Source organism: Mixophyes fleayi, chromosome 2 (assembly GCF_038048845.1).
Source record: "Mixophyes fleayi isolate aMixFle1 chromosome 2, aMixFle1.hap1, whole genome shotgun sequence".
Taxonomy (NCBI): domain Eukaryota; kingdom Metazoa; phylum Chordata; class Amphibia; order Anura; family Limnodynastidae; genus Mixophyes; species Mixophyes fleayi.
Window position 1 is genome coordinate 170,134,696 of NC_134403.1, and position 25,128 is coordinate 170,159,823.

The window sequence follows — 25,128 nt, forward strand, 5'->3', positions numbered from 1 at the left end:
ACCTTTTATCTGTTTTTAGCCAATAACATTTCATATGAAAAGCATATCACAGTACAACACACCAGGCAGGACGGGATGATCATATCCGTGTCAGTCACATTCAAAAGCTGATCATCTGATTTTAAACACTTGTGAGGCTGCCATTTTTGTGCCATCTTCTTGACTCTCTCATCGATCACGCCAGTGTTTCCATCAAATCTTTAAAGGAAAATAGGATTAAAAACTAGTTCTTAGCTTTTCAAGTTACCACTTGATTTTATAATTTATTGGCATCCCCATACAGGTCTGACACTTCTGTAAGCATTAAACGAATATAGTTGCTAAAATGTCAATGGTAGTCTCAGTGGAAACCCCATAAAGTCTAGTTATAGCAGGAAAAATAAAACAAACGATAAGGTGCTCTAAAACAGATTTTTTTTAAAACTTTTGTTAAATTCTTTTCTCTAATTACATTGGGGAACAGTGGAGACCTGGGGGTGTAAAGGCTCAAGCTGGATTTTGGCACTTACAAAAAAAAAATTTGCTAAATGTTTAACCACCCCCCTCTATACCCACTAACTCAGTGAACTTTGGTTATTTGCATCCAAGCCCAGAACAAACATGATACCGAGAGAAAATGAGGAACAACTCTTAAACACTAAATTTCATAACTTTAAAACTGGAGCGCCCAGTGTTCCCCAATGGAGTTGGAAGATTTAACATTTAAGTATAAAAATCTAATTTTCTCTATTATCCAATTTGGTGACACTGGAGAACTACGGGACATCCCATAACTGTGTCTAAAAGGTAGGTATGCTCATAAGTTACCTTCTGTTCACATTTCTCCTTCCTTTAAAACAGTGTACTGTTGGTCTCTGCGGGCTCCATGCTGTCTTGATTGTCTAGTGCAGGGTTTCCCAAACCCAGTCCTCCCCAACAGTGCAGGTTTTTCATATCTCCTTGCTGGAGCACAGGTGTATTCATTACTGACTGACACATTGTAACAGATCCACAGGTGGTCCTAATTATGTCACATGTGATCTGGAAAACCTGCACTGTTGGGGAGCCCTGAGGACTGGGTTTGGGAAACCCTGGTCTAGTGCTTGCTGCACAGCACTAAATTATTCACACCCTGCTGCCTTGTGGAATCTTCCACCAAACTCACTGTTCAGTTCCACAGCTGTCTTGCCCTCCTTCCGCAGAGGACAACTTCGAATGTGAACCCTGGACTACCACAAGAGAGTCATAGCTGGGGAGGCGGAATATAGAATTCTCTCTTACGAGTAGGCCACCTTAGTGAGGTTCTGCACTGAGCTTGCTACACTTAGGACTCCACCCGATGAGTTGGTTGAGACCCAAAGAGTTGCAAAGGACCCCACACTGAGAACACTCAGGTCGCTCTTTGAGGTTTCAGCAGTGGAGGCAGAATGTAGGCCTTTCAGGCGTGCAGAGTACTTGCACGATGCACAAAAAAGAATTAGGGTCTACAAACCTTGAGGTTATTTTGAGTTAGATTTTGAACACCTTTAAAATGGAACAAACCTTTCCTCCAGAATCAGTTCTGGAATTCCTCCCTTTAAATCAGACATAAGAGAAAAATATGAGACCTAAATGATAGTACACAAAAAACAGTGATTGTGCAAAGACAGACATAACCGCAGGAAGCCAGTGGAGACAGAAATCGAACAGAAACCTCTTAATATTTCCTTCAGGAGAGATACAGAGGAGAAGCAAGAGCTGCGGGTGCCTGTGTCTGACAATTATGGCAGGCTTATCTCTGTGAGGAAAGGATGCCAAGGAGGATGAGTTATGCTATCTGGGGTTTTGCATATCTCCCCTAGGCCAAGCACTAAACATGGCTACCGTCCAGCGGACAGACCCCTAGGCCAAGCACTAAACATGGCTACTGTCCAGCGGACAGACCCCTAGAGGCCAAGCTGTGCAGAGTGAGGGACTGCTGTATACAGGAGTCCCCACCTGACACACCTCCATAAAAGGCACTGTACTTTTGCGCAGGCCCCAGTTATTGTGGAGCTAACCATGACTGTGGGCTTCCTGTCAGGAGAGGGAAGTTCACTTACCTAAAGTTGAACTTCCGGTGTGCGGTCCAGCAGTTCAGGGTTTGAGGTCAGTACTTGAGACGGGATTGACCAGGAACCCTCTCAGGCAGTCCCTCATAGGGATCGGTATGCATTTGTGAAGAGGTTAAATTAAATAAATTTGCTGCCGGAGGCAGAACTGATGAGAAGAACACTACTGTTGAGGGCACTCATAAAAAACAGTTTCATGCGAGGAATATATATAAAAGGGGGAAGAATTTCAGACTTCGCAAACAAAATTTAAATTGACTCATGTCTGGATTCTCTATACATATTATCAGTGTGCCCCAGAAACTGCCTCCCAGTTGGCTATCCCTAGGATGAACACAGACAACATTGCTAGAACATTACGTTCCGCCGCACGCAATATTTTTGGTTTCAATCTTTGCAAGGGATCTCCTGGTGCTTCCTTTAATGGTTGATGTATGCCATCAAAAAGATGACCACTGTTCAGGTTGACTACTCAGCTATCAAAGGGGAATCTGATGAGTCTAGAGGATATTCTGATGAATTAACTGATCTTGCTGTGGTTTGACTTCTTCCCCTACAGTTTGACCTTACTCTGGAACTTCCTAGAATGAAACTGTGCAAATTGTATAGCCTTGAAAGTCGAGACCATCCCTCTCAATACCTTCAAAAGACGACCAACAGGTGCTCATTTGAGACTTTACTAGACTGAAGTCTATTTTGTCCTTTGCCAGAATACTCTATAGGTTTGCTGTTCGCCTCTCAATAAAGACAAGTGGACAAGCCTCTGGGTAAGAATAAGTGCTCTCTCTTGCACAAGAGGTCAAAGCAAAGCTGGAGATCCTGCTTTGATCAAGGAATCATGCATTTAAGGAAGGATTGCCACCCATATGGATCTCAGAATGGCAGCAAACACTGTCCTGATCTTTGTGAATACTTACAGTGTGGTCGACAAGCCAAAGAAAAACCGCAAAACTGGAATAGATATGACCACACCACAATTCTAACAAGATTTAAGCACCCTTCTCAGAGAACATGCCATCTATAACAAATCTTAAATATTCTACGGGAACCTGGGAGTTCAGAGACTTGAAGTTTGAAATGGGCAACTAAAAGTTTTGAGAAACCTTTTTCCTTTTTGCTCTTCGCGCATTAGGGTAACACTGAAGGAAATTAGTGCCTGCATGGCTTCCCCAGTGCCTGATATTTCGTCTGGTCTTTGAGGAGACTGGTGGTATAAAATATTGGGGTGGAACTCCAAGTAGAACTATACTGTAACCCCAATCTGCAATGCCTCTCACCCATGAGTCTAAACAGGCCCACTGACGTCTGAAACGAAGCAGACAGGCTCCCACCACAGGAGTACCTGGGTGGGCCACCTGCCAGTCCTGACTAATGGCTTTTGAGGGTTTGAAAGACAGTTGCTTAGCTGACCCAGCCTACTTTCCTCAAGTTCCCCTCCACGAAAGGAAAAGAATTAAGATTTCAAAGTCCGGCCCCTAAATTTCCAAGAAGGACCAAACCTAAGGCCCTGTACTCTAGGAATGTTGAAAGGCACACCTGACTCCTTGCTCTCCTGGATGTCTAGGGAATGTCTCCTCACTCACGCTCCACCTCTTTGCCTACAGCAACCAGATAATAATAAAATGGCCTCTATATCCCAAGGTATCAAGTGTCCCCAATTTCATAATAGAGAGCAGAAATTATGCGCTAAACAAATTGCAGAGGATGATTAAAAGTCCATAACATGAGCAATGAAGATATAGCGTATATATGAATATATCCAATACTTTACCTTTTGTGAACTTTTTCAAGGAAGGAATCTGTACTCTTCATTTCCAACTCATATATGGCTCGAAGGATGTCTAAAGGTACATTGTGGGCTTCATGAATTACCTCATGAGGAAAAGACAAAGTATTTAGATAGAGAAAACAGAAAATTTATGAGAAATATGGTTGCTTGAAAGGGTGACAAAAAAACATTAGAATTGAAAAAAAATAAAAATATTTTTTTGCCATGCTGTATTAGGGCAACTCACAGAAATATCCAGCCAGTTTCCTTTCACTTTGACCTTAAACGCAATACATTTTTATACTTACGATAAATTAGTTTCTCTGATTCCATCTGGGATACACTGCTACCATGGGTTGTATGAGGAGAGGGTGGAGTTGGTTCCTCAGTTTAGTTATAAAGCCCCAAGAAAGGGAAGTCAAAGAAACAGAGAGCACACACCAGAAGAGCAGAAGGAAGTAAGGGAACGGAACCAGATGGAATCAGAGAAACGGATTTATCGTAAGAATAAAAATCCTCTTTACTCTTTCATCCAATCTGGGGGACAATGCTACCATGGGGATGTTCTAAAGCAGCCCCTAAGGAAGGGACTGCTCTGACAGCTCTGCCCGTAGAGCACTATGGGCAAAATTAGCGTCAGAGATCATAAAGACATTGAAATGATAACATTTTGTAAATGTATGGACCGAGGACCAGGTGGTTGCCCTACAAAGCTGGTCCGCCGAGGCACCATTTCTCACTGCCCAAGAAGCACGCACCGAGCGGGTGGAATGGGCAGCAATCCTATATGGCACAGGTCTCTTTGCATTGACATACGCCTGCCTAATGGTTGCGGTAAGCCATCTGGCAATAGTTTGTTTTGAAGCTGGCCATCCTCATTTATGGGAATCAAACAAAGCAAATAATGAATCTGTCCTATGAATCTGGGATGTACTCCTGACATAAATTCGGAGAGCCCTGATCACATCCAGAAACTCCATAGAATTAGTTCCAGATGAAGACGCTACCTCCATGAGCATTGGAACTACGATTTCCTGGTTAATATGAAAAGCCGAGACCACCTTTGGTAGGACGGAAGGAACCATACTACATCTACATGAGAGCCACGAGCTTCGACACTCTGCGAGCCAATGCAATCGTTAACAGGAACGCTACTTTCCAAGAAAGAAAATGAAAATCTGCCGACTGCAAGGGTTCAAAACGTGGTTCCTGCAGCATATTGAGTACCAAAATTAGATCCCAAGGTGAAGTGGGTGGAACATACGGTGGCTGTATATGCAGGACTCCCTGCAAAAAAGTCCGTATATCCAGCATATCCACCAGCCAAAGATAAAAAACCCAGAGAGCAAAGACCTGCGCCTTTAAAGAAGCTAAACGAAGTCCTGCCTCCAAACCATCCTGAAGGAAGGCAAGAAAACGAGGAAGGTGAAAGGAAGCTGTGTGGCAAAGTCGCCGTTTACGCCATCTGATGTAAGTGCGCCAGATGTGGTGATATATTTTAGCAGACACAGTTTTTCGGGCCCTCAACAGAGTGTCTATCACCCATGGAGTGAACTCTCTAGACCGCCAAAGGCTGATTTAAACAGCCACGCCGTTAAAGCTAGCTGAGGAAGGTTCTGGTTTTGGAACGGTCCTTGAAGGTGAAGGTCATCTCGAAGTGGCAATCGAAGACCTTGACCTACCACCATTAACAGAATGTCTGCATACCAGACTTGACGCGGCCAAGCGGGAGCTACCAGAATTACTGAAAGACCTCCCTGCTTGACCAGTTTGGGAATCCGAGAAAGCATTGAAATGGGAGGGAAAAGGTACCAAAGGCCGAAGCTGCAGAGCATGGTAATGACGTCGATGGCCACCTCCAATGGGTCCCTGGCGCTTAAACAGAATCTGGGGACCTGGCGGTTGTGTCTCGACGCCATGAGTTCCAGGTCTGGTAGACCCCACCTCAGGACCAGCGGCTTGAAGACTTCTGTAAGAAGCGCCCATTCCCCAGCCTTATCGCCTGATGGCTTAGATAATCTGCCTCCCAGTTCTGGATGCCTGGTATGAATACTGCAGAAATTGCAGGAACCTGGCATTCTGCCCAAGCTAGGATCCGAGATGCCTCCCTTATAGCTACAGAACTTCTGGTCCCGCCTTGTCTGTTCACATAAGCCACAGCAGTGGCACTGTCGGATTGCAGACGGACTGGGCTCCTTGCAGGGCCATCAGTATGGCCCTCAATTCTAAGATCTTGATAGGAAGGGAGGTTTCTTGACACGACCAACGACCCTGAAGCCGGAGATGTAGGACCACTGCCTCCCACCCCTTCAAGCTGGCATCTGTGGTCAAAATGATCCAGGACCACTGTGCGAAGGACCTGCCTATCTCCAAGTGTTCCTGGACTGTCCACCACTGAAGAGACACAAGCGTCGCCCGGGGACAACTGGATTAACTGGTGGTTCAAGATTAAGTAAGATCCCGACCACTTCTTTAAGAGGTCCAACTGAACATTGGGAGTAAAACCGTCCGAAGATTGCCAATATCTTGCCTAGAAGGCTCATGGAGAGGCGCATAGATGGTCTGTTGCAGGTCAGAACTCGTGATGTTGTGTCCTGAACTGATTTGATCTTGTCCTCTGGGAGAAATATTTTCTGTACACCGGTATCCATTATGAGTCTTAGGAAGGTCATCCTCTGGCTGGGAACCAACTGGGATTGGTGGTAATTGATTATCCAGCTGCGGTGCTCCAAGGTGCTGATGGTAAGAGCTAGGTGCCGGATTAGCGGCTGAGCTGAAGAAGCCTTGATGAGCAAGTTGTCTAGGGATAGAACCATTCTCACTCCCATGGAGTGAAGACATTGGTAGTGTAAGGAATCTACTGTAATACGAAGCAGGGCTTGGTGTCCCTTTCAAATGGGGACGTGCAAATAGGCGCATTTAATGTCTATTGACGCTAGTTATTTGCCTGCTTTCAACCCATTTAACACCGATCGGAGGGACTCCATGAGGAACCAGTCCACCCCGCAGGTGAAGGTTCAGCAACTTTAAATTTAGAGTGGGTCTGAATGAATCGTCCGGTTTGGGAACCAGAAAGAGATTGTAGTAAAACCCCTGTCCTCTCTGGTTCCCCGGAACCGGGGCAATGACCCCTGCGGAAAGAAGAGAGGCTACATAATGAAGTATTGCCTGTATTCTTTCCAGATCACAGGGCAGGTTGGTTGAAAAAAAAACAAAAAAAAAAAACGATCTCTGTGGAGAATGCTGCCGAAATGAACCAAATCTTGGAGTACTAGATTTAGGTACATTTACTGGGAGACAGGTACGTTTGTCCCTAGTGGCCTGGCAAATAATATTGTCCAATTCCGGACCAAATAAAACTGCACCTGACTAAGGCAAGCATTCTAACACTTAGTTAGACTCAGTATCTGCCTCCCAGGACCTCAACCAGAGGCTTCTTCTAGCTGCTACAGCTGATGCAGATATAGAAGATGAAATGGAGGCTGCGTTTTGGGCAGCCTCATATAAGTATCCTCGAGATATAGGGCCAGATGGACCAATTCTGAGTCCTGCAACCCCGCCTCCAACTGGTCAGCTAAGCCTCCATGGCCCTAGCGACCCATGTAGAAGAAAACATATGTCTGAAGGAAGTGCCTGCCCCTACATAGATGGATTTCAAAAATCCCTCTACCTTACGATCAGTGGCATCCTGCAGGGCGGCAGTGGCCAGCACTGGAAGGGTAGTGTGGCTATCTAAGCATACCACTGGTGTATCCACCTTTAGTATATGCTCCCAATGGGCCAGATCCTCCTCCTTTAATGGATACAGGGCAAGGAATATTCGTGGAATGGTAAAGTCTATGGTTCAGTTGTTTCCAAGCGGCTTCTGCAAACTCAGTTAACTAAGCAGATGGAGGGAAATGGATTGTGCGTTTTCTGTTATCCGTGCGGAGTCGGAATCATGCATGAGTTCTCCCTCTTTGTCTGAAGATCCTGCGGAATCTGAGTAGGATAGAAGAGGATGCATGGACCGGTGTGGTTTGTTTGTTGACTGAATCAGTCTTGGGGAGTCCAAGAAACGGTTTAATCAATCTAAGTCTCTGACCTGGGATGCAGACCAACCAGATTCTCCAGGAGGAGTGCCTGGGATGGCGAATGAGGATGATGGGCCAGCCGTCCTAATTTCCCCTGTCTCAGTCGTCACTGGCAAAGTGATTGACGAAGGGGGGGGTCAGTAGCTACTGAAGTGAATGAGAACCGCGGCAACCGCGGGCCTAAGGTTGCAACAGACTGTGCCAGAGAAGATGCCCACACCAGTTCCTCCGTGGGTGGTACACTAATCTGGGCCTGGGAGGGCTGGACCCTTGCATCCCAGTCCATGGAGAGCTACCCCGGGTTCTGTTGTCCAAAAGGTAACATAGCCTTACATTTGGAACAAGCAAAGTATTTTGCACGGGGAGCCTTTTCCTTGTCAGACATGTTTTTTGAGGCATTCAGTATTTATAAATATATATATATATATATATATATATATATATATAAAAATATATATATATATATATATATATATATATATATATATATATATATATAAAAATATATATATATATATATATATATATATATATATATATATTTATTAGTACTTAGCCTTTCAGCAGTCTACGGCAGGTCTACAGGAAAGGAGTCTGTCAACAGCGCCTGCAGTGTTCAACCTGAGAGTCTGCTGGTTTCCCGGGCATATCTTGGAGCCCCTGAAAGAGTCCAAGTTCCTGTGCATGGGGGGAAGGGGGGGCTCCATTTCTTTAATTCCGCCCCCGCAACAGTCCAGCTCCCGTGCTGATGATCGTGTGCTGCAGCTTACTCAATTAAGCAGCCTGCAGCGATTGAAAACAGGGCTTAACTGGATAACCAAGTTTTCCCTCCTCCTTTACTAAGGGAGAACTTGGTATGGTCCCAAGATGGCCACTGCCACCGCTCCGATCATCAGCGTTTCTTGCCTTATGGCTTCATTAAGCCGCCTGTCAGCACTGAAAACCGCCGGTGCCATCAGTGAGAGCCGCCCGCTCTCAGTATAAGACAGCTCTAATGCGGCTGTATAAGGTGGAAGCGTGCACTCTGTTATAGTGCACGCTACCTGAATTCAAGAAACACTAGTTGAAAGAAAAATAAAACGAAATAAAATGAAAGGAAAATAACTAGGCAAAATAAGAAAGCCTAACTCCTAGGGCACTTAATCTAAAACTGAGGAGTTACTAGGGGTTGAAGAGGGGAGGAGTCTGTCAGCTTGATACATTTAACAAAGTTTACCAATTAAGTGTCAACTCCACTCTCCCCTCATGCAACCCATGGTAGCAGTGTCCCCCAGACTGGATGAATGAGAAACAGAGAATATAAACTAGGTGAGGGGGCTGTGTTAACGAGAGGAAAATAATAAACTGAGGAAAACATGCACTTGGGCCTTTTGTATCAAGCAGCTGCAAGGGCAGGACTGAGAGCTGAACCAATGGTGGAAAATAGGCTCTTTTCACAAGACAGTAAAACCTCTTGTCCAAGGGGTCCGGAAGAGGTATTGTGGTCCCTCCTTGATAGCAACAAAACTGAAGGATTCTCACAAATCCAAACTTTCCTGGGCAACGTGAACACTTTCTAAAAAAAGGAGCGCAAGGGTAGCTCTTGGACTTGAAAGTCCTGGATGTACAGGGCTAAAAGAACCAACCCATGAAATAGTCATGTTTGATTCCAACTGGACTGCTGAATTATGTAGTGTCCCCATTTTTGTAAAATTCCATAGTTTTGCCTACCTTTCTACTCGAACAAGTACTAACCATAGCTTTGTCTGATACATGTCCCAAGAGTCTATTAAACTTGTGCCAACAGGCCTTTAACTTTCCTTAAATAGTCCAATGCAGACAAAATTAGCAATGGTAAAAAGATGGAAGCGACCAAGATATTAAGCCTTTTAAGAGGGGAAATACTGTTCCTGCATGGTGTAAAAACCCTATGCAGGACATTAGAGAAGGAACTGAGAAGCAGGGAAACCAGGGGGGTTATAGGAAGAAGTAGTCCTGATATTTTATTAACCTGTCTCCTAGGGATAAAACATTACATAACTGTCTGTGCCTGGCTACTGCGTAAATAGAAAACCACTTCTTTAGGAGGCTCCATGTACAATGCTTTAATTGAAAACTATAAGACAAAAAGCTGCCACAATACGGAGATCAATGTTTTACACTTCACAATTATAGGGTTTACCAGAGAATCCACTAAATTTGTTTTTAAATGTTTGACAAGGAATTGGCAACAGAATATCGCTGAAAAAAGAAAGCTTCAATAAGTACCTCACTACACACCTGCAATGACAGAGAAAGGAAAGGGTTATGTGCAGCCCCCCCCCCCCCCCCGTAGTTGCATGCGGTGCCGTCCGCATAAACTTAATATTATCAGCATCAAGTGTCATGTGATGCGGCCGCCTGTGCGTCCCCCGGGCTGGAACTTGCCAGCCCGCCCCTGGTTACGTGTCGATAGAATAAGAGTTTCAACCCAAATTGGGAATTTATGTTGGACAACCAAAACCAAAATTAAAATTTTCACAATTATAAGCAACAGCAGCAAACAGGTCTGAAATAACATCACTAGTTGAGATAATATAAACAATGGCCAGAGGGAAATCTTGAAGGAGGAAATAAGTCTGGTTTAATTCAGATGCTATCTTAAGCAACTTATTAGCATTCACATTTTCTTTATAATGCCTTATTTAATTTGATTTACCTGAAAACATTTTTTTGTAGCTTCATCAAGATCCTCTAAGGGATTGGGTCTTTTCTGTACTAAATCAACAGAGGGTAGCTCCAAATCTTTGTCTTGGCCATGCTTCTCCGAAGCAGAATCCTTCCTTTCAGACACAGTGCTGGCCTCTTTCTTTGATGAATACAGAACTATAGATAAGATCTAAACCAGCAAACACAGAACATTATTACACGGTTTATCTATTAGGTCTTCACCAATCACATAAGAGACTAATGCGTAACATAAAATCTGTTTAGCCTAAATGCCATGTAAACAATATACATCACGCAGAAAAAGACAGTCTAACATAGGGTTAATCAGGGCTTTAAGTGCATGTTAATATTCAGTGGCTCCGAATTGCCTAGATTAGAAAACGACATAAATAATGTAGAGGTAGAGTAAATTAACTTTAAATTGTGCACAGGCAAAATAAATACTGATTTAGTGAAGCAGATTAGAATTGCCCCAGAGGCAAAATTTCAAGGAGGAAATCAGTAACACTGGTTTAAATCACATCCAGTCTATATTATATTATATTTATTTTATTGCTGTTTCTTCCCAATTGTAAAGCGCTACAGATTTGTTGGCACTATATAAATAAATGTTGATGATCCACAAAAAAGTATATTTTGTAGCTGAGACTTTGCAAGTAAATAATTCTTCCTTTGAGACACTATGTAGATCAATGGTCTTACCTCCAGATCACGAAGCAGCCATGTTTTACTGAAACCAGTGCCTTTACTGCATTTTCTCACCAACAATTTTAATAGACCAGACTGAATAAATGCAGTTTCTATTTCTTCAAAATCATGATTCTGAAAAAAACATTAGTAAGCACTAATTAACCATAAATTTGCAACATTAATTTAAAAAACATTATTGTAGAAACGGCATAACCAAAAAATTAACTTAATGTTTACCTTTTATATACAGACATATACAGTTTTTTTTTATATTGTCAAAGAAAACATTTGACTGAAAACCCCCCGTCCCACAACTAGAATGAAACAAGAGATGTATTTGCAATCACATGCCATTTCCCCAAGATCCTTCACTTTGTCACACAAATATTTTATCTTTGATCACAGGTTTTATTTGAAAATTCTGGTCACAAAGATGGGGCCCAGATTTGAGCCAAGCCTTACCAACTTTTATATGTCCTTCTTTGAGGACTGTTCTATTGTGACTGGCAGGTTAGTTCCTCTATAAGCACTGCATTGACTATTTTTTTAATTGTAAGGCAACATATATTCTATTATGGATTTTTCTATACATTTAAGTCACAGTTAATTCAACCTTTAGATCACTGGTAATCAATCCACTATTAAATTCCTATATATAACCCTTACTGTGAGGGATAACATAATTTATACATAAACGTACTGTAAACCGTTAGATACAAATATTTTTTTTCCCATTTCACAAGTAAATCACAAAATTGGAAGATTAATGTCCCCTGTGAGAATACCAGGTTTTTAGAACGGAAGTTCACTAGACTACCTGGCCCCACTTAGGTTCAGAAATCACACAGATGAGGAGAATGAAAGATACAATGCTATCTTTACTTTTCTTACAGAAAGAAAAATATAAAACTGCACACTTTAATAGATCAGCAGATCACCAGTGTCAATAGGAGTCCCAGCAAGGTTCCCCACCCACATTAGCCACGCAAAAGTTCCACAGGCAAAAGAGTGTCAACAGAAGGTCCAGGGAGTCTTGGTGGTAAATTTATTAAGCTGCGGGGTTTGAAAAAGTGGAGATTTTGCCTATAGCAATCAATCAGATTCTAGTTATGTAGTACAATCTACAAAATGACAACTAAAATCTAATTGTTTGCTATAGGCAACATCTTCACTTTTTCAAACCCACAACTTGATAAATTTACCTCTTGGTATCTTGCTGTTCCTGTCCGCTTGGCAAACTCTCCACCAGCGTGGTGGGGCTCTAGGTATTAGTCTCCCCACTCCTGTGGGCCCACCAATTTAGTCAGAACCTGACCAGTATCTCCCAATGGAGTGAGGTGATGACAGGTCCCAAGATGGTGTAACCAGAGCCGTAACTAGGGTGGTGCGGGCGGTGCCGTCGCCCAGGGCGCAAGCCCGAGGGCTCGCAGCAGCCGCCCGCTACCCTCCCCTCTGTGGCACATTAAAAGTAAAAAAAAATATTATTTTTTTTTGACCCCCCCCCCCCCCCATCGCGACTCGGTTGGGGGTGGGTGTAGAGTGAGAAGGGAGGGAGGTTGGCACTTGAGCGGCTGGGTAGGTGGTGATGAAAGGATCACATCCTATTGCTGACTGGGAGAGAGCTACGCGTCCATCTGTGATGACATCACCGCAGCTGCAGATCCAATGGGGCCACTGTGTGTGTGTGTATTATGTGTGTGTGAGGGGCCACTGTGTGTGTGTGTGTATTATGTGTGTGTGAGGGGCCACTGTGTGTGTGTGTGAAGGGGGGGGCCCAAACCAATATCTTGCCTAGGGCCCCATGAGGTGTAAATCCGGCTCTGATAGATATATATATCATGCATTTGCAAATATGTGTAGCAGAATTCTTTACAGTAAAGTGCTAGCCACACCCCAACATTAGGTTGACCACACCCACTTGGCAAATGTCACTCCCACTTTGATGGGGGGCGCCGGTGCCCTGCCTCGCCCAGGGCACTGAAATGTCTAGTTACGGCACTGGGTGTAAGAGCCCGCTTCCCCAAGTACAGGACAGCGATAATCACCGGGTCTGCTCGTAGAGAACAGAAAAGCAACACCCACACCTTTCAGGAATCAATTCTCAGAATACCCCTCTGCCCCCCTGGAGTGGATCCATGGTCAAATTCTCACATTGTTTTCCCCTTCCCTCGCAAACACCTGGGTCTCTCCTTCTTAAACACTGGTGGGTGCCGAGCTGGCCTTCCACAATGGCTCCCTTGCTGTATCCCTGCCACAATGTGTGGGACAATCCTGTGGAAGACAATAGATAATACTTCTCTTTACCCACATCCAGATCTTGAATAACACACAGTCCCTCCTGAAATTAACCTCTCCCACACTTTTGCTATATGTCCGGGCTTTCAGCCGTCCCTCGCTTCTTGTCCCTTTCTTCTAACTCCCCCATGTGTTCGCAATATGTTTTCCCCGTTTGCCAGGCGCAATTTAAGAACTGGTCCTGGGGTGACAGCCCATGTAATCCCTGTGGATTGACGGGGCAGTGTGAGATGTTATCTTGGCAGAGTGTCCCTGGTACAGCCACATTCCCTAAGGGAAGTTAAGGAAATTTCATATAAACGGTTTGCATATGTTATGGTTTATTGAACAAGATGAAGTTATGTTACGAGCCATTTAAAGAAAAACAGTGTTATGTTTTCTAGTGAAGAGACATATGTCTGCATTAGAGGTTCTCTACTTAATATTCTCATTAAAGAAAATAAAAATAAAACTCTAGAAGACATAAAATGATTCCTTTAAAAGTTACTCATGTCCTTCGATAATTTTTAGGAGGGTCAAGATTCTTAAAAAGTTTGTTTCCAAGTTTCTTCTTGTAAAAATAGGGAGGTTAATTATATTAAAAATGTATGTAAAATGGTTCCCTGCACAGATTTCTGGATGCTGTAAGTATGGATTATCAAAATGTCAATAAATTTCTAATAAAAAAAAATCACCTTTGAGCCATGTATTTCCTTTAAAATAATCCATTCATTGTAGCTCAAAGCTTGCAGTATATGTATTAGAGCTTAACTGTAAATACCAATATATAGGAAGCACAATTACACCAAAAATGCAATGCAAAAATTAAACAAAAAAATAAACAGCACTGGAAACTCAATAATCAGGAGAAAGTAAAATAAAAATTAATCATAGTGTATCAAGACATTTTTGGAGGTACATAATAGTGATCCTACTGGTATACATTAAACTGTTACTCCTACATTAGACGGTGGTGACAGATTTACTAAGTTATGTGTGAGAGAATAACTTTCAAAACCTTGTCTCTGGAACGTTTGAATAAAACTATCAAATTAGACGTGTAGGTAAAATCTGACAATTCTGCTGTATGCATTTGTAAATGAAGTCTTTCCTTTAATACATTTTCAGCTTTGGGAATTATATATTAACACAGAAGTAGTCTTTTATTGATTCTTACCATAAAGAGTTTATTACTTTGACACCAGCCAGACAATGCTGGACACTGTGATATAGATGTAATGGTAATGTTTATCATACAGAAGAAACATGATTGGAGGTCAAATAATTTAATAGTTTTATTTCCAGTGTTCAGTTCCTATGGTATGTTTTTTTTTATCTCTTATTGGATATATAGATTTATGAATTTTGCACTCAGAATATTTAGAAAAACATTGGAAAACTATTTCTAATTAAAATTGACTGATATATTGGTGCTTTCGAAATTCACATGATGGATTCAGGCTAGGACATAGTTGCAGATACAACAAAAAAAGCAATTTCAGTAACAGAGAAATTCTCAGTAGGAACGCACTGAAAGTAAAACTATCACATGTGCAACATTACATCACGAGGAGCGCTTCCCATCTGAAGGCAGAGGAGTGCGCGGTGTTCAGTTCTGGAGGCCATATCTCCAGAAGGATATAAATGCACTAGAGACTTACAAAGAAGGGCAACTAAAATGGTGCATGGCCTACAGCACACAACTTACCCGGAAAGGCTAAACGATCTTAATATGTATAGTTTGGAGCAGAGAAGGGAAAGGGGGGACATGATAGAAACTTGCAAATATATCAGGGGTTTTAACAAGGTACAGGAGGAAAACATTCTTCAAAGGAAGAGAAATCTTAGAACACGAGGACATGCACTGAAACTGGAGGGAAGTAGGTTCAAAGGAAATTTGAAGAAAAACTACTTCACAGAAAGGGTAGTGGATAAATGGAAGAGCTTCCCATCAGAGGTGGCAGAGGCTAATGCAGTAGAGCAATGTAAACATGCTTGGGATAGACACAAGGATATCCTTACAAAGATTAAAGGACCAAATAGGGTTTGAGGTTACTATAGGTTAATAAAAAAAATGGGCAGAATAGAAGCGGTTTTTATCTGTCTTCAAATTCTATGTTTCACAGAAGGAGGGACGATAGAGAACCAAAAGGACTTGGGAAACATCTCCTGCAGTAGGGTAAGTCGGTATTTCATTTACTCATCCAGCTACTAGATGCCACTGCCGATATTTGTTTACAAACATTTTGTTGCATGGATACAACCTGTATTTAAATCCCTCTTCATTACAGCAACAATGTACATGTTTATGACTCACTTAAGGAACTGGTGCTTAGTGATTTTGATAAGAAAATAAGATTTGATTTTATATATGTACATACCAGAAACTTTATGATTTATACCTGAGTAGGGTCACAATAAGACGAACATGGGCCATTGTGAGTTCTCAACAGTAGAGAGGCCTTATTTATCAATATTATTTTTCTTTCAACTAGCAAGGATCCATATATTTGGCAATTGCCTCACATTTGTCATATATTCATTTCACCTAAACTTGTGGTTCATTGTATTACCATTCAGGTACCATTATTGACTTATATGCCTTTGACCAGTACCGCAATGTATTGCGTTTATTTCTCAGTGCACTGATTGTTTTTGTTTGTATAAAATTCTTTATTATTAATATATATGGTTTTTATATACAATTAACCTTTGCCTCTGTATTTCTTTATGGTGTGTGTTATAACACTGTGAGCAAATATAGGCGCCATGGGAATCCAGAGTTTTACTTTGGTTTATTCTGTATGTATCTATCTGGGAGGGCTGGAACCTCTCTCCCCCACATTCCCAATTTTTTGGCAGCCAGCACATATATTTTCCGGGAAAAGCACAGACATGGTAGGGCCGGCAAATTTTAGCCTGGCGCCCAAGATTCAACTCAGCACCCTATTACAAATAGTATGAAGGAAAAAAATGAAGATGGCCAGATGACCCAGCCCAAGGTAGCCCAATATGAGACCGGCCCAGGGGCAGTTGCCCCCCCTGCCCAAAGTGCCCCTGAGTACAGATACCCATAACTCCCCACATTGTTTATCAATTTTACTGGTCCACATCTCAGCACTAGAGAGCCAAGCGCAACCACAATTTCCGTTTTTTCAAGGTAGACTGGACAGACCCAGGGTTCACCAAATTCCTGTTGTTGAAACACCTTGATTAGAAGGAATAAACATTAAAGTGAACCTGTCACATTCACAGTGGGGGTATTCATGTGCTGAACCAGAATGCAGACACATTTTTATATACCAATAACATCACTAAGGTTTTGCTAGATGATTATTATAAAGGCATATATTAAAATACATGAACTACCGGTCCCTAATGAATTGACAGGCTACAGTCTCATGGATATCAGCTGAGCCCACAAAATGAGTGACAGCATAGGTGAAAGATCCACTCTGCCTTCATTGGTATAATAAAATTTGCTTGGGTATTCAAAATTAAACTTTAAAGAAGGCCCCTCCATTTTTACTAGACATTTTACACAAAATACAAAAAAAAAATCTAGCAATGGAAGCATAGTTTGGTAATTAGTAATTATCACAGGTACACAGAAACAATGACAGTGTTCACCTTCCCAAATACTTAACCAGCACCAGGGGAGAGAAATTGGCAAAAAATATGTGCCAACACCTTCCTCCCAAATGTTTTTAGAGCCATATTAACAAGTAGAATGGCTCTTACTCCCCCCAAAACCATACTCCCCATTTTATTGAATATGGGATTCCCTAGCACTTGGAGCAAATCACAAGAAGATGTTCCTGTTTGCGATTGGCTGGTGGCCAAGAAGAATCCCAGTCATTTCAGGTCATGGTCATTTTGCAGCCTTGTCAAAATCAGTTAAAGGAGGATACATCTCTAGGTATGGATGAGTGGTCACTAAATGGATGAACAGGATTTTATACATAGATATAAATTAATTTTAACCATTATTAAGTTTCTAGTGAAAAAGGCTTGTTAAGGGAGTGACTTTTGTACTGTCTGATCTTGAGATATGTGTTTTAGTAGGTAATCGTTTTTAGCATGCCAACAAAGATATTTAGAATAATTCATCTATGTGTCAATATAAGTCCAAAAGCTTGTATTAAACAAAATAATAGAACATTTTAAACACAGTATCTTAGGATATGCTCTGGTACATGAACCGAAACGTGTATTTAGCTACAAGCAGGGGTTGATTTGATGCAAAAGATGTAGCATAATTATCCATACTTCCAAACATTTGAGTCAAGAAAATCAGGAAACAATCTGGTCAAAACAGGTCCTCTATCCAATCAGACCCCTCCACATTTGTCCAAAGCAACACTCCTACCTTGCTAGTCCTTAACCCTACAAATCGGGATGTACGATGAAAATCAGGGAGTTAAGCTTTAAATGCCATCTATGGTACAGAGGAGGTCTCAAATCTGTGAATTTAGCTAAACTGTACAACACTACTAACATTTCAGTATTACCTTAAGAGTTTTATAGAGTCCTTTGAGTGCCATTGACAAGACCCAAGTAGCCTCAACAGCTTCTGCACAGTTGTTGTCCAAGTTAGACTGCAGAAGGTGACGGGAGATGGAGGCAAAGTGTTGGAGATATTTCTTAATATTTTCTTGTGCTTGTTGACTCTCACAATCACTGTAATGCAGCAACTGATAGTCTTTCACTAGGAGGAGATTTTAACATTAGTAAAGATGATGTTTAGCTTAACTGCAATAAATATGTACTTCTCTGTAAAAAGAAAAGGAAGAACATGGAAGTTACTTTTATAAAAGGTCAGTTTAAAAGGAGAAAAATGTAAGAAGTTAATGGTCAGGAGGTGCCTAGGAGTCTAATTAAGGGTACTAGTATACAATGACCTTGTTGGCTAACCATGAAAAGGTTGAGAATTTCTGCATATGCTAGTTATTTAATCCAGATCTATTGTTCTCTTTTATCTCTGATTAAAGACTCCACCTGGCCACATTTAAGAACGACTTGTCTAAAGCTGGGTACAAACTACACTGTTTTCGTCCAATAATCGGCTCAAACAGCCGACATACGACCGCTCGTTCAAAAGTCGGGTCAGTGTGTGCAGTGACACGATGCTCGAAAGTCTGCCCAAATGGACGATTATCGCCTCATTTGGATGGCCGTACTGTTTAATATTTTCATTCCAATCTCGTTTCCACTGTGTAGTGTGTATAAACTTCCGACCAATCCACAACAGTGAGTACGAAATTACAGTCATTGCTCACGACAACATGGCTGTAAAAAGTCGCTAAAGGGACGTCCGCTCTTCCCTTTATCGTTCTAAACAAGGCTATTGTGTATGCAGTCCATGGACCGAGCGATCGGAACATCAATCGCATGTAAAATCGCTCGGCATAAAAAGTTGGTTGAAATTTCTGTAGTGTGTACCCAGCTTAAGGCTGGGAACACACTACTGGTTTTTCATCAGATTATGGGGCCAATCAATCACACAATAAACTACCGTTCAGCCCGATATCGCATTAGTGTGTACACTCCAACAATGAACCATTATCATTCCAAAGCACATCGTATCGTTTGAATTTTAACACAGACTAAAAATCTTGATGGAACAATGTTGTTCCAATTCCGCATTGTGCATGCACTTATGACCAGCAGTGTAGGCAGATCTCCATGCTTTACAGAGTCAGGATCTTTACAGCCGATGGTTATGACAGATGGAGAGCACATATTTGAAGGTAAATCTTATAAAATGTCTATAGTGTGTACAAATGAATCGGCATGTTGATCGGGACTTTCGGTCGTGGGTAAAATCGTTAACGATATCGCAATGGGAGAAATTTTCTGTAGTGTGTACCCAGCGAAACTTATAGAACAATTAATATGCACAGGATATAATCTTAATACAATGGTGCCTTCCTCGTAGAAACTCAATGAATTTAGAAAAGATCTACTTGCAGATTGTAAAGTGCACATTTTGCCATTTAAACTACCAAAACCTAAATATGTGGCTTAACTAGTCAAGTATTAAATACATATTGTCAAGTCCATAGCTGTGTTAATAATAACCTTAAAAATATATCACAACATTGGCCTACTGTATATTTACAATATTTAGCAACATTCGTGATGCAACTTTAAAAAACACATCTAGCGATTCAATGTGATTTAATACTGTACATAACTAATAGCGCCCCAAAATCCTGTGTTTAAATGCATCACTTAAATCAAAGTTCATTGGTATTGGAGGAGCAGGACCAGGGCTATAAATGGCTATTAACTTCATCCTTGGTTTCCTTACACCAACCATTGTGGCAGATCAAAAGTGCCTTTAAAAATATTTGAGCAGTGATTGTACACACCACACAGGGTCTTTGCAACTGACAATCCCACCATAGTTCCTCAGATGGCGCCGCCCCAGTAGCAGAGAGGATAGCTAGACAGATAAAATGTGCGAGTCTTTACAAGAGTATGGTACTATTTGCATATCCCAATATGTTCCCTTAATGTTTATACACATTACAAATTATAGGGGTGTCAAATATCCTATTACAGGATAGGGAGAAAAGGGCAAGTTGTTTTGTTTTAATAGATGCAGAAAAGGAATTTGTCTGGTAAGTTAATCCTAACAATAAGGAGTATAACTTGGAAATTGTTCCATGCTCAACCCCACCTACACTACCACCCAGCAGAAGCTTCACCGATGCTCTCAAAATTTCTTATAATGGGGTCAGAGGACCACTAGGTGGAAAAACAAGGAAATGTTTTAATTGGTATATCGACATTGCTCACTATAAAGAGCATTCTGGTTAAACTGCAATAAATGAAATGAGGGGACTTTACCATCTAACCATGGCCCTTTGTTCGTTTAAGCAGTGTGGTTCGCTATACATTTTCATGAAAGCTTAACAATTGGTGAGGGTTGACATGTATTCATGCATATAGCGTACATATATTATCTATCTACTTACCAGTTTTGCGCTTTCGTGTTTTGATGTCAACAACTACAGCTCTATTTTTCTCTGAGAAATGCTTTAAGATGATAACATTGTGAGGCTCTTTGGCATTATCTACATACACAGACCGTGTTCCCATACATAGTACCTGCAGGAAGCAACAATGACAATGCTTGTTAAAATGATAGCGACACACAAATTAGTTCATGTGATTCGCTTTAGAAAGGGTATGACTTACAAAACTGAATCAGGAAGCTTTATGCACACAAATAAATTATTCTATTTGTAAGGTTAGTTACCCACTGGCGGCAAAAAATATGCTTTTTACAAACTTTTGTTTTTAATGCCAGTAAAAGCATGTACACCACACACCATACCCATTTCTGCTAGCAGTCCAGAGTGGCAGCAGTATGGCAGCATTTTGTGGATAATGTATGCTTTTTTTTTTATTCATGTTCAAAGGGGCATGGAGTGTTCACTATTTTCCCTCTGAAACTGTACAGGTGGAAGCTCTGGTAGCATGTCAAAAGTGAAACATGATCGCATGTGATATACAGTGTCATTGGATTTCCATAACCAGTCTATTTTAATCTAAACGACAAAATGGGGCTAATGCAGAGTTGGTTGAAGAAAGGGAATAAAACAGCATGTTTCCGGCCTATGCAAAGCCATACACGTCTCAAGATGCGTTTGCTTCTACCAGCATGAATATCTGCCTAGCTTACTACAAGTAATAATCATGAGCAAGTATTTGCACCTGTCCAATAGCAGGTGCAAAATATACACTTCCTAACAGTCGTATGTGTGTTTCTGCAAGTCTACACTAGCCGCATTTGTGCAATACGCTTGTCTTTGCACGCCCTCTCACACGCTCATTCCATCTTCACAGACGCAGGAAGGCGTAAGTGCCAGAATCAGAATCTCCCTGTAATTTAGCATGTGTCTGTACATCACCTGTATCTAGTTTGAGCAAGTATATGGAGATACAGTAAAGTTTTATAAGTGATTTTAAATACACCAGCTTTAACACCGGTAACATAAAAGCAGTTGATTGTAGGACTTCAGTGCAAAAGTGGTTTGTCATTGGTCAGACTCAAACATGGTCTTGTGACATCACTGAACCAGACACAGACTCTTCTCCTAATCAAGTATTACAAGAGATATAATTAAAGTGAGCAGTGCAAGTAATGTTTATGGCAATGTCCGTAGTAATCTTACCTCTGGAAACCCAACCAAAACTAACAATGTGAAGATATTGGTGTTTTTTAACCGTTGAGGCAGCTGTTGCATACAGTGATCTGTGAAAGAAGTCATCACTTTGTGCCATTTTGGAGAACTGTTTAACTCCCGCAGAATATCAGACATTGTACAGGCCCAATCAAGGCCAACTTTGCTAAAATAAAACAGAGTGTTATTTATATTCAACAAATGTCAGTAGGTTTACACATTATTTTCAGCACTACGTACATTTCATAAAACACAATTATTTTTCTATTATTAGCGCTTTTCTCTCTTTAAGGCGCTACTAGTTTTGTCGAAATAACACAATGTTCATATCGTTAAGTGGAGCTAAAAATTATTTGGTACAATAGATGACCTTTAGCAGATCTTGATAAAAGGCAAAACACACACATATCAATCAGAGAATGTGAGAAACAAACCTGTCCAGAAATACAGCTCCTAGGCTGAACAGCAGCTGAGTTGTAAGCCAACCATCTGGAAGGGAGCCCCCATCCCCTGAAGCTTGCACACTGTCCTTGCGAGACAGGACATTGTTTACGGCACCATCCACCTCAGCTGGGTTTAGTCGTAGGATTAACTGCCCCAGAAGGCCCAATGCTAAATGGTAGGATTCATTTAAGTGACCAGCATTGGAGATAACAACTTGAATCATCAATGGCAGCACTTGTTGAAGGTTCACTAAGCAGCCCACGTTGTCCTAGAAGTACAACATACAAGTATGTAAGTTTGTGATCATTAACAGCTTTGTTTTGTTTGACTAATCAACACTTGCATAGTGTGTCAATAAATTGTCAGATCTATATTTACTCTTTTATATATTTTACTGTCTGCATTTCTTATACTGCATATATAATTTGCTCTATGCACAATGTATTACTGTACAGTACAGAACACAGATTTTGCATCTTTCCTGTTTGCTACCTACGCATTTCACAGAGAGAGAAGGATGGGTGAGGCTTTGTAATAGCGTCGGCTATCGCCTTGTAGTAAAGCAGGGGGGATATGTGCTGTCAGCTTCTAATTAGTTGCTGGAAATGGGTAATTACTCATGTCACGTTAAATGATAAGAGAGCGAGCCCCGCTGGAGCTATGCTACTACTTGCTGATGCAAGTGGCTGGATCGGGAGAAAGAGGCAGCAGAGACAAGGAGGCAGGATAAGTATTGACGGCATGTTGATTACTGTTACTATTGTACATATTACTGGGCAGTATTACTTTTAACTTGTTATTAAGCACTAATGTGATGACTACAGTGGCACACTCTGCCCTTAGAATTCTGTCTCAATGGTTCACAAGCAACCTTGCCAAGACTTTCAGTGCCAATGGTTTAGTGTAGCAAGTGAATATAAAAAAAATAAATAAAAAAAAAAAAAAAAATCACTGTGCACCCCTTTGGAGAATCCAGAGGTTGCATTTAGACTCACCAAATATAGTGGGTTCCCCTGAACTGTGTTGGAGGTTATAAAAAAGAAAAAAAGGAAAACAAAGAAATAATAAAAAAAAAGTAAGATAGCCCTCAAAAGAGATTAAAAGGAGGTAAGTCAGTCTTGCAGAGAAAGGTTTGTTTCACTACCTTTAGCAAATTAATCTAGAGGTGTGCTTGAGACACCAGTCTTCCTGCATCAGTTTTAAAGGAGCTTCATATCAGTTCCCTATGCCGCTGGGGAAGATTCTTCCATCAGTCTCAGTCTGTTAGCAGCGTGCCTTCATGTTCCCCCTCCTAACTTCATAACACTGCCCATTTCTCAAGAAGCCCTGTTCTCACTTACACAATCACACGACTGGATAGGTCACTACACTACCCTCCTAAAATATTCTGTTTGCCTGACAACAGGTTGTTCTATCCATGCCTACTTCAAAACTCATGGTATATAGTGCTCTGACCCTTTTCAAATGCACACAATATGAATAATCCGCACTGTCTACTTTACAAAAGAGAAGAAAACATGTTTGATCCTTGCATGTTACATTTTGTACACTTAAAATCAATTTGGATGTTTTTATGTAGTTACAGCACTTGCTTGATCTCAATAAACATTCAAATACTGAAAGGTCTTACGGATTTCAAAGGAGGCAACATGCCAGCTATCAGTCCCAAAATGCGTTCCTGAGAGCATTCTGCAAAAACTTGGTCAGGGCTTGGGATTATAGCTTTGTCAACTATATGCTTTTTGGACAAGTCTCCAGCAACTACAGAAGAAGGGAAACAAAATAAAAATAAAATATAAAATTCCAGATATATAGCAAGTTGATCACTAAATTTAATGCAGAACCTGCTAACAGAAAAATAAGAAACTAGACATGCAGCAAAGCATTTAAAATAAATGTAAAGCAAGATATAACTTACAAAGATATCGCTCTGTGGAGAGTTCTGAACCATCTTCATTGTTATCTGTTGCCTTTATGGACCTGTCCACCTTTTCTCCATCCTCACCTGGGCTGTCCTGCTTTTTGAGAGTGGATATATTTGAAGAAGTATCACCATTGTCCTGCAGAGAACATATAGACCTTTTCATTTTCATAATGTTTTTTTCATATAGTTAAAGAAAGACAGGGACATATTAAATTAGGTTTGGTGATCATGGCTGTGCGTGTAAATTGACAATATGGTCACCGCAACATCACAGGATTTCCTTCTCAACCCTATGGGGTGCGCACGGAAATCCGCGGTGTTGCAGTAACGGGACTTATGCAGCCACATGTAATCGCGATCACCAAACCTAACTGAATATGCCCACAGAATGAACAAAGACATTATTTCACTTCTCAAGACAGGGACCAATTTCTTATCAGTGAATCATAGCCAAAGCAGTACAGATATTCTTAAGAAATCATTGTCAAGTACCTTTTCTGACACAGTACTTTTTATTGTGATATTCTCAGACTGAGGAGTTTTATTTAAAACCGAAAGATCATCACCCACTGTGACGTTGTCACTGGAAGAACCGATGTAGGAAATCTCATTTTCACTGTTGGTCAACAGGGAGAGTAAGGAAGACATTCTAACACCTAGGGAAAACACACAGTTTTTGTAAGCAGGAGTACAAAATGTATTTGCTTTTGAACAAAAGTGTACTGGGCTCAAGAGCTGTATGCAGCAATGATAATGATACACTAGTAAATTTAAAAAACTATAAAGGATTTATATTGATCTCATCTTTTAATACTCTGGTGGAACAGAAAAGAAAATGAACAGTACAGATGGGAGTCTAGCTGGAGACGCAAACAGGTGATGAAAGATAACTATGCTGAAAAAAAAAAAAAAAAAAAAAAAAAAAGAGGAGGAGAGGGGTGAGTGGACAATTGTTAAAAATGTATAAAACTGATCTGTACTGATTTTAGACATTTATGTTGCA

The 25,128-nt window shown here is 41.1% G+C and overlaps 1 protein-coding gene across 2 annotated transcripts in view; it reads right to left on the bottom strand.

Moving 5' to 3' along the window:
• The window catches only part of ZZEF1 (zinc finger ZZ-type and EF-hand domain containing 1), a 144,252-nt gene that overhangs the window by 21,534 nt on the left and 97,590 nt on the right, over window positions 1–25,128 (bottom strand). For both annotated transcript variants that reach the window (XM_075194974.1, XM_075194973.1), the window contains exons 37-47: window positions 24,618–24,781; window positions 24,120–24,261; window positions 23,832–23,962; window positions 22,192–22,469; window positions 21,749–21,923; window positions 20,546–20,678; window positions 18,074–18,270; window positions 11,301–11,420; window positions 10,588–10,767; window positions 3,841–3,941; window positions 63–198 (exon numbers count right to left, since the gene is read on the bottom strand). In XM_075194974.1, coding sequence (XP_075051075.1) covers window positions 63–198; window positions 3,841–3,941; window positions 10,588–10,767; window positions 11,301–11,420; window positions 18,074–18,270; window positions 20,546–20,678; window positions 21,749–21,923; window positions 22,192–22,469; window positions 23,832–23,962; window positions 24,120–24,261; window positions 24,618–24,781 — 1,757 coding nt within the window. The remainder of the gene's footprint in view (window positions 1–62; window positions 199–3,840; window positions 3,942–10,587; window positions 10,768–11,300; window positions 11,421–18,073; window positions 18,271–20,545; window positions 20,679–21,748; window positions 21,924–22,191; window positions 22,470–23,831; window positions 23,963–24,119; window positions 24,262–24,617; window positions 24,782–25,128) is intronic.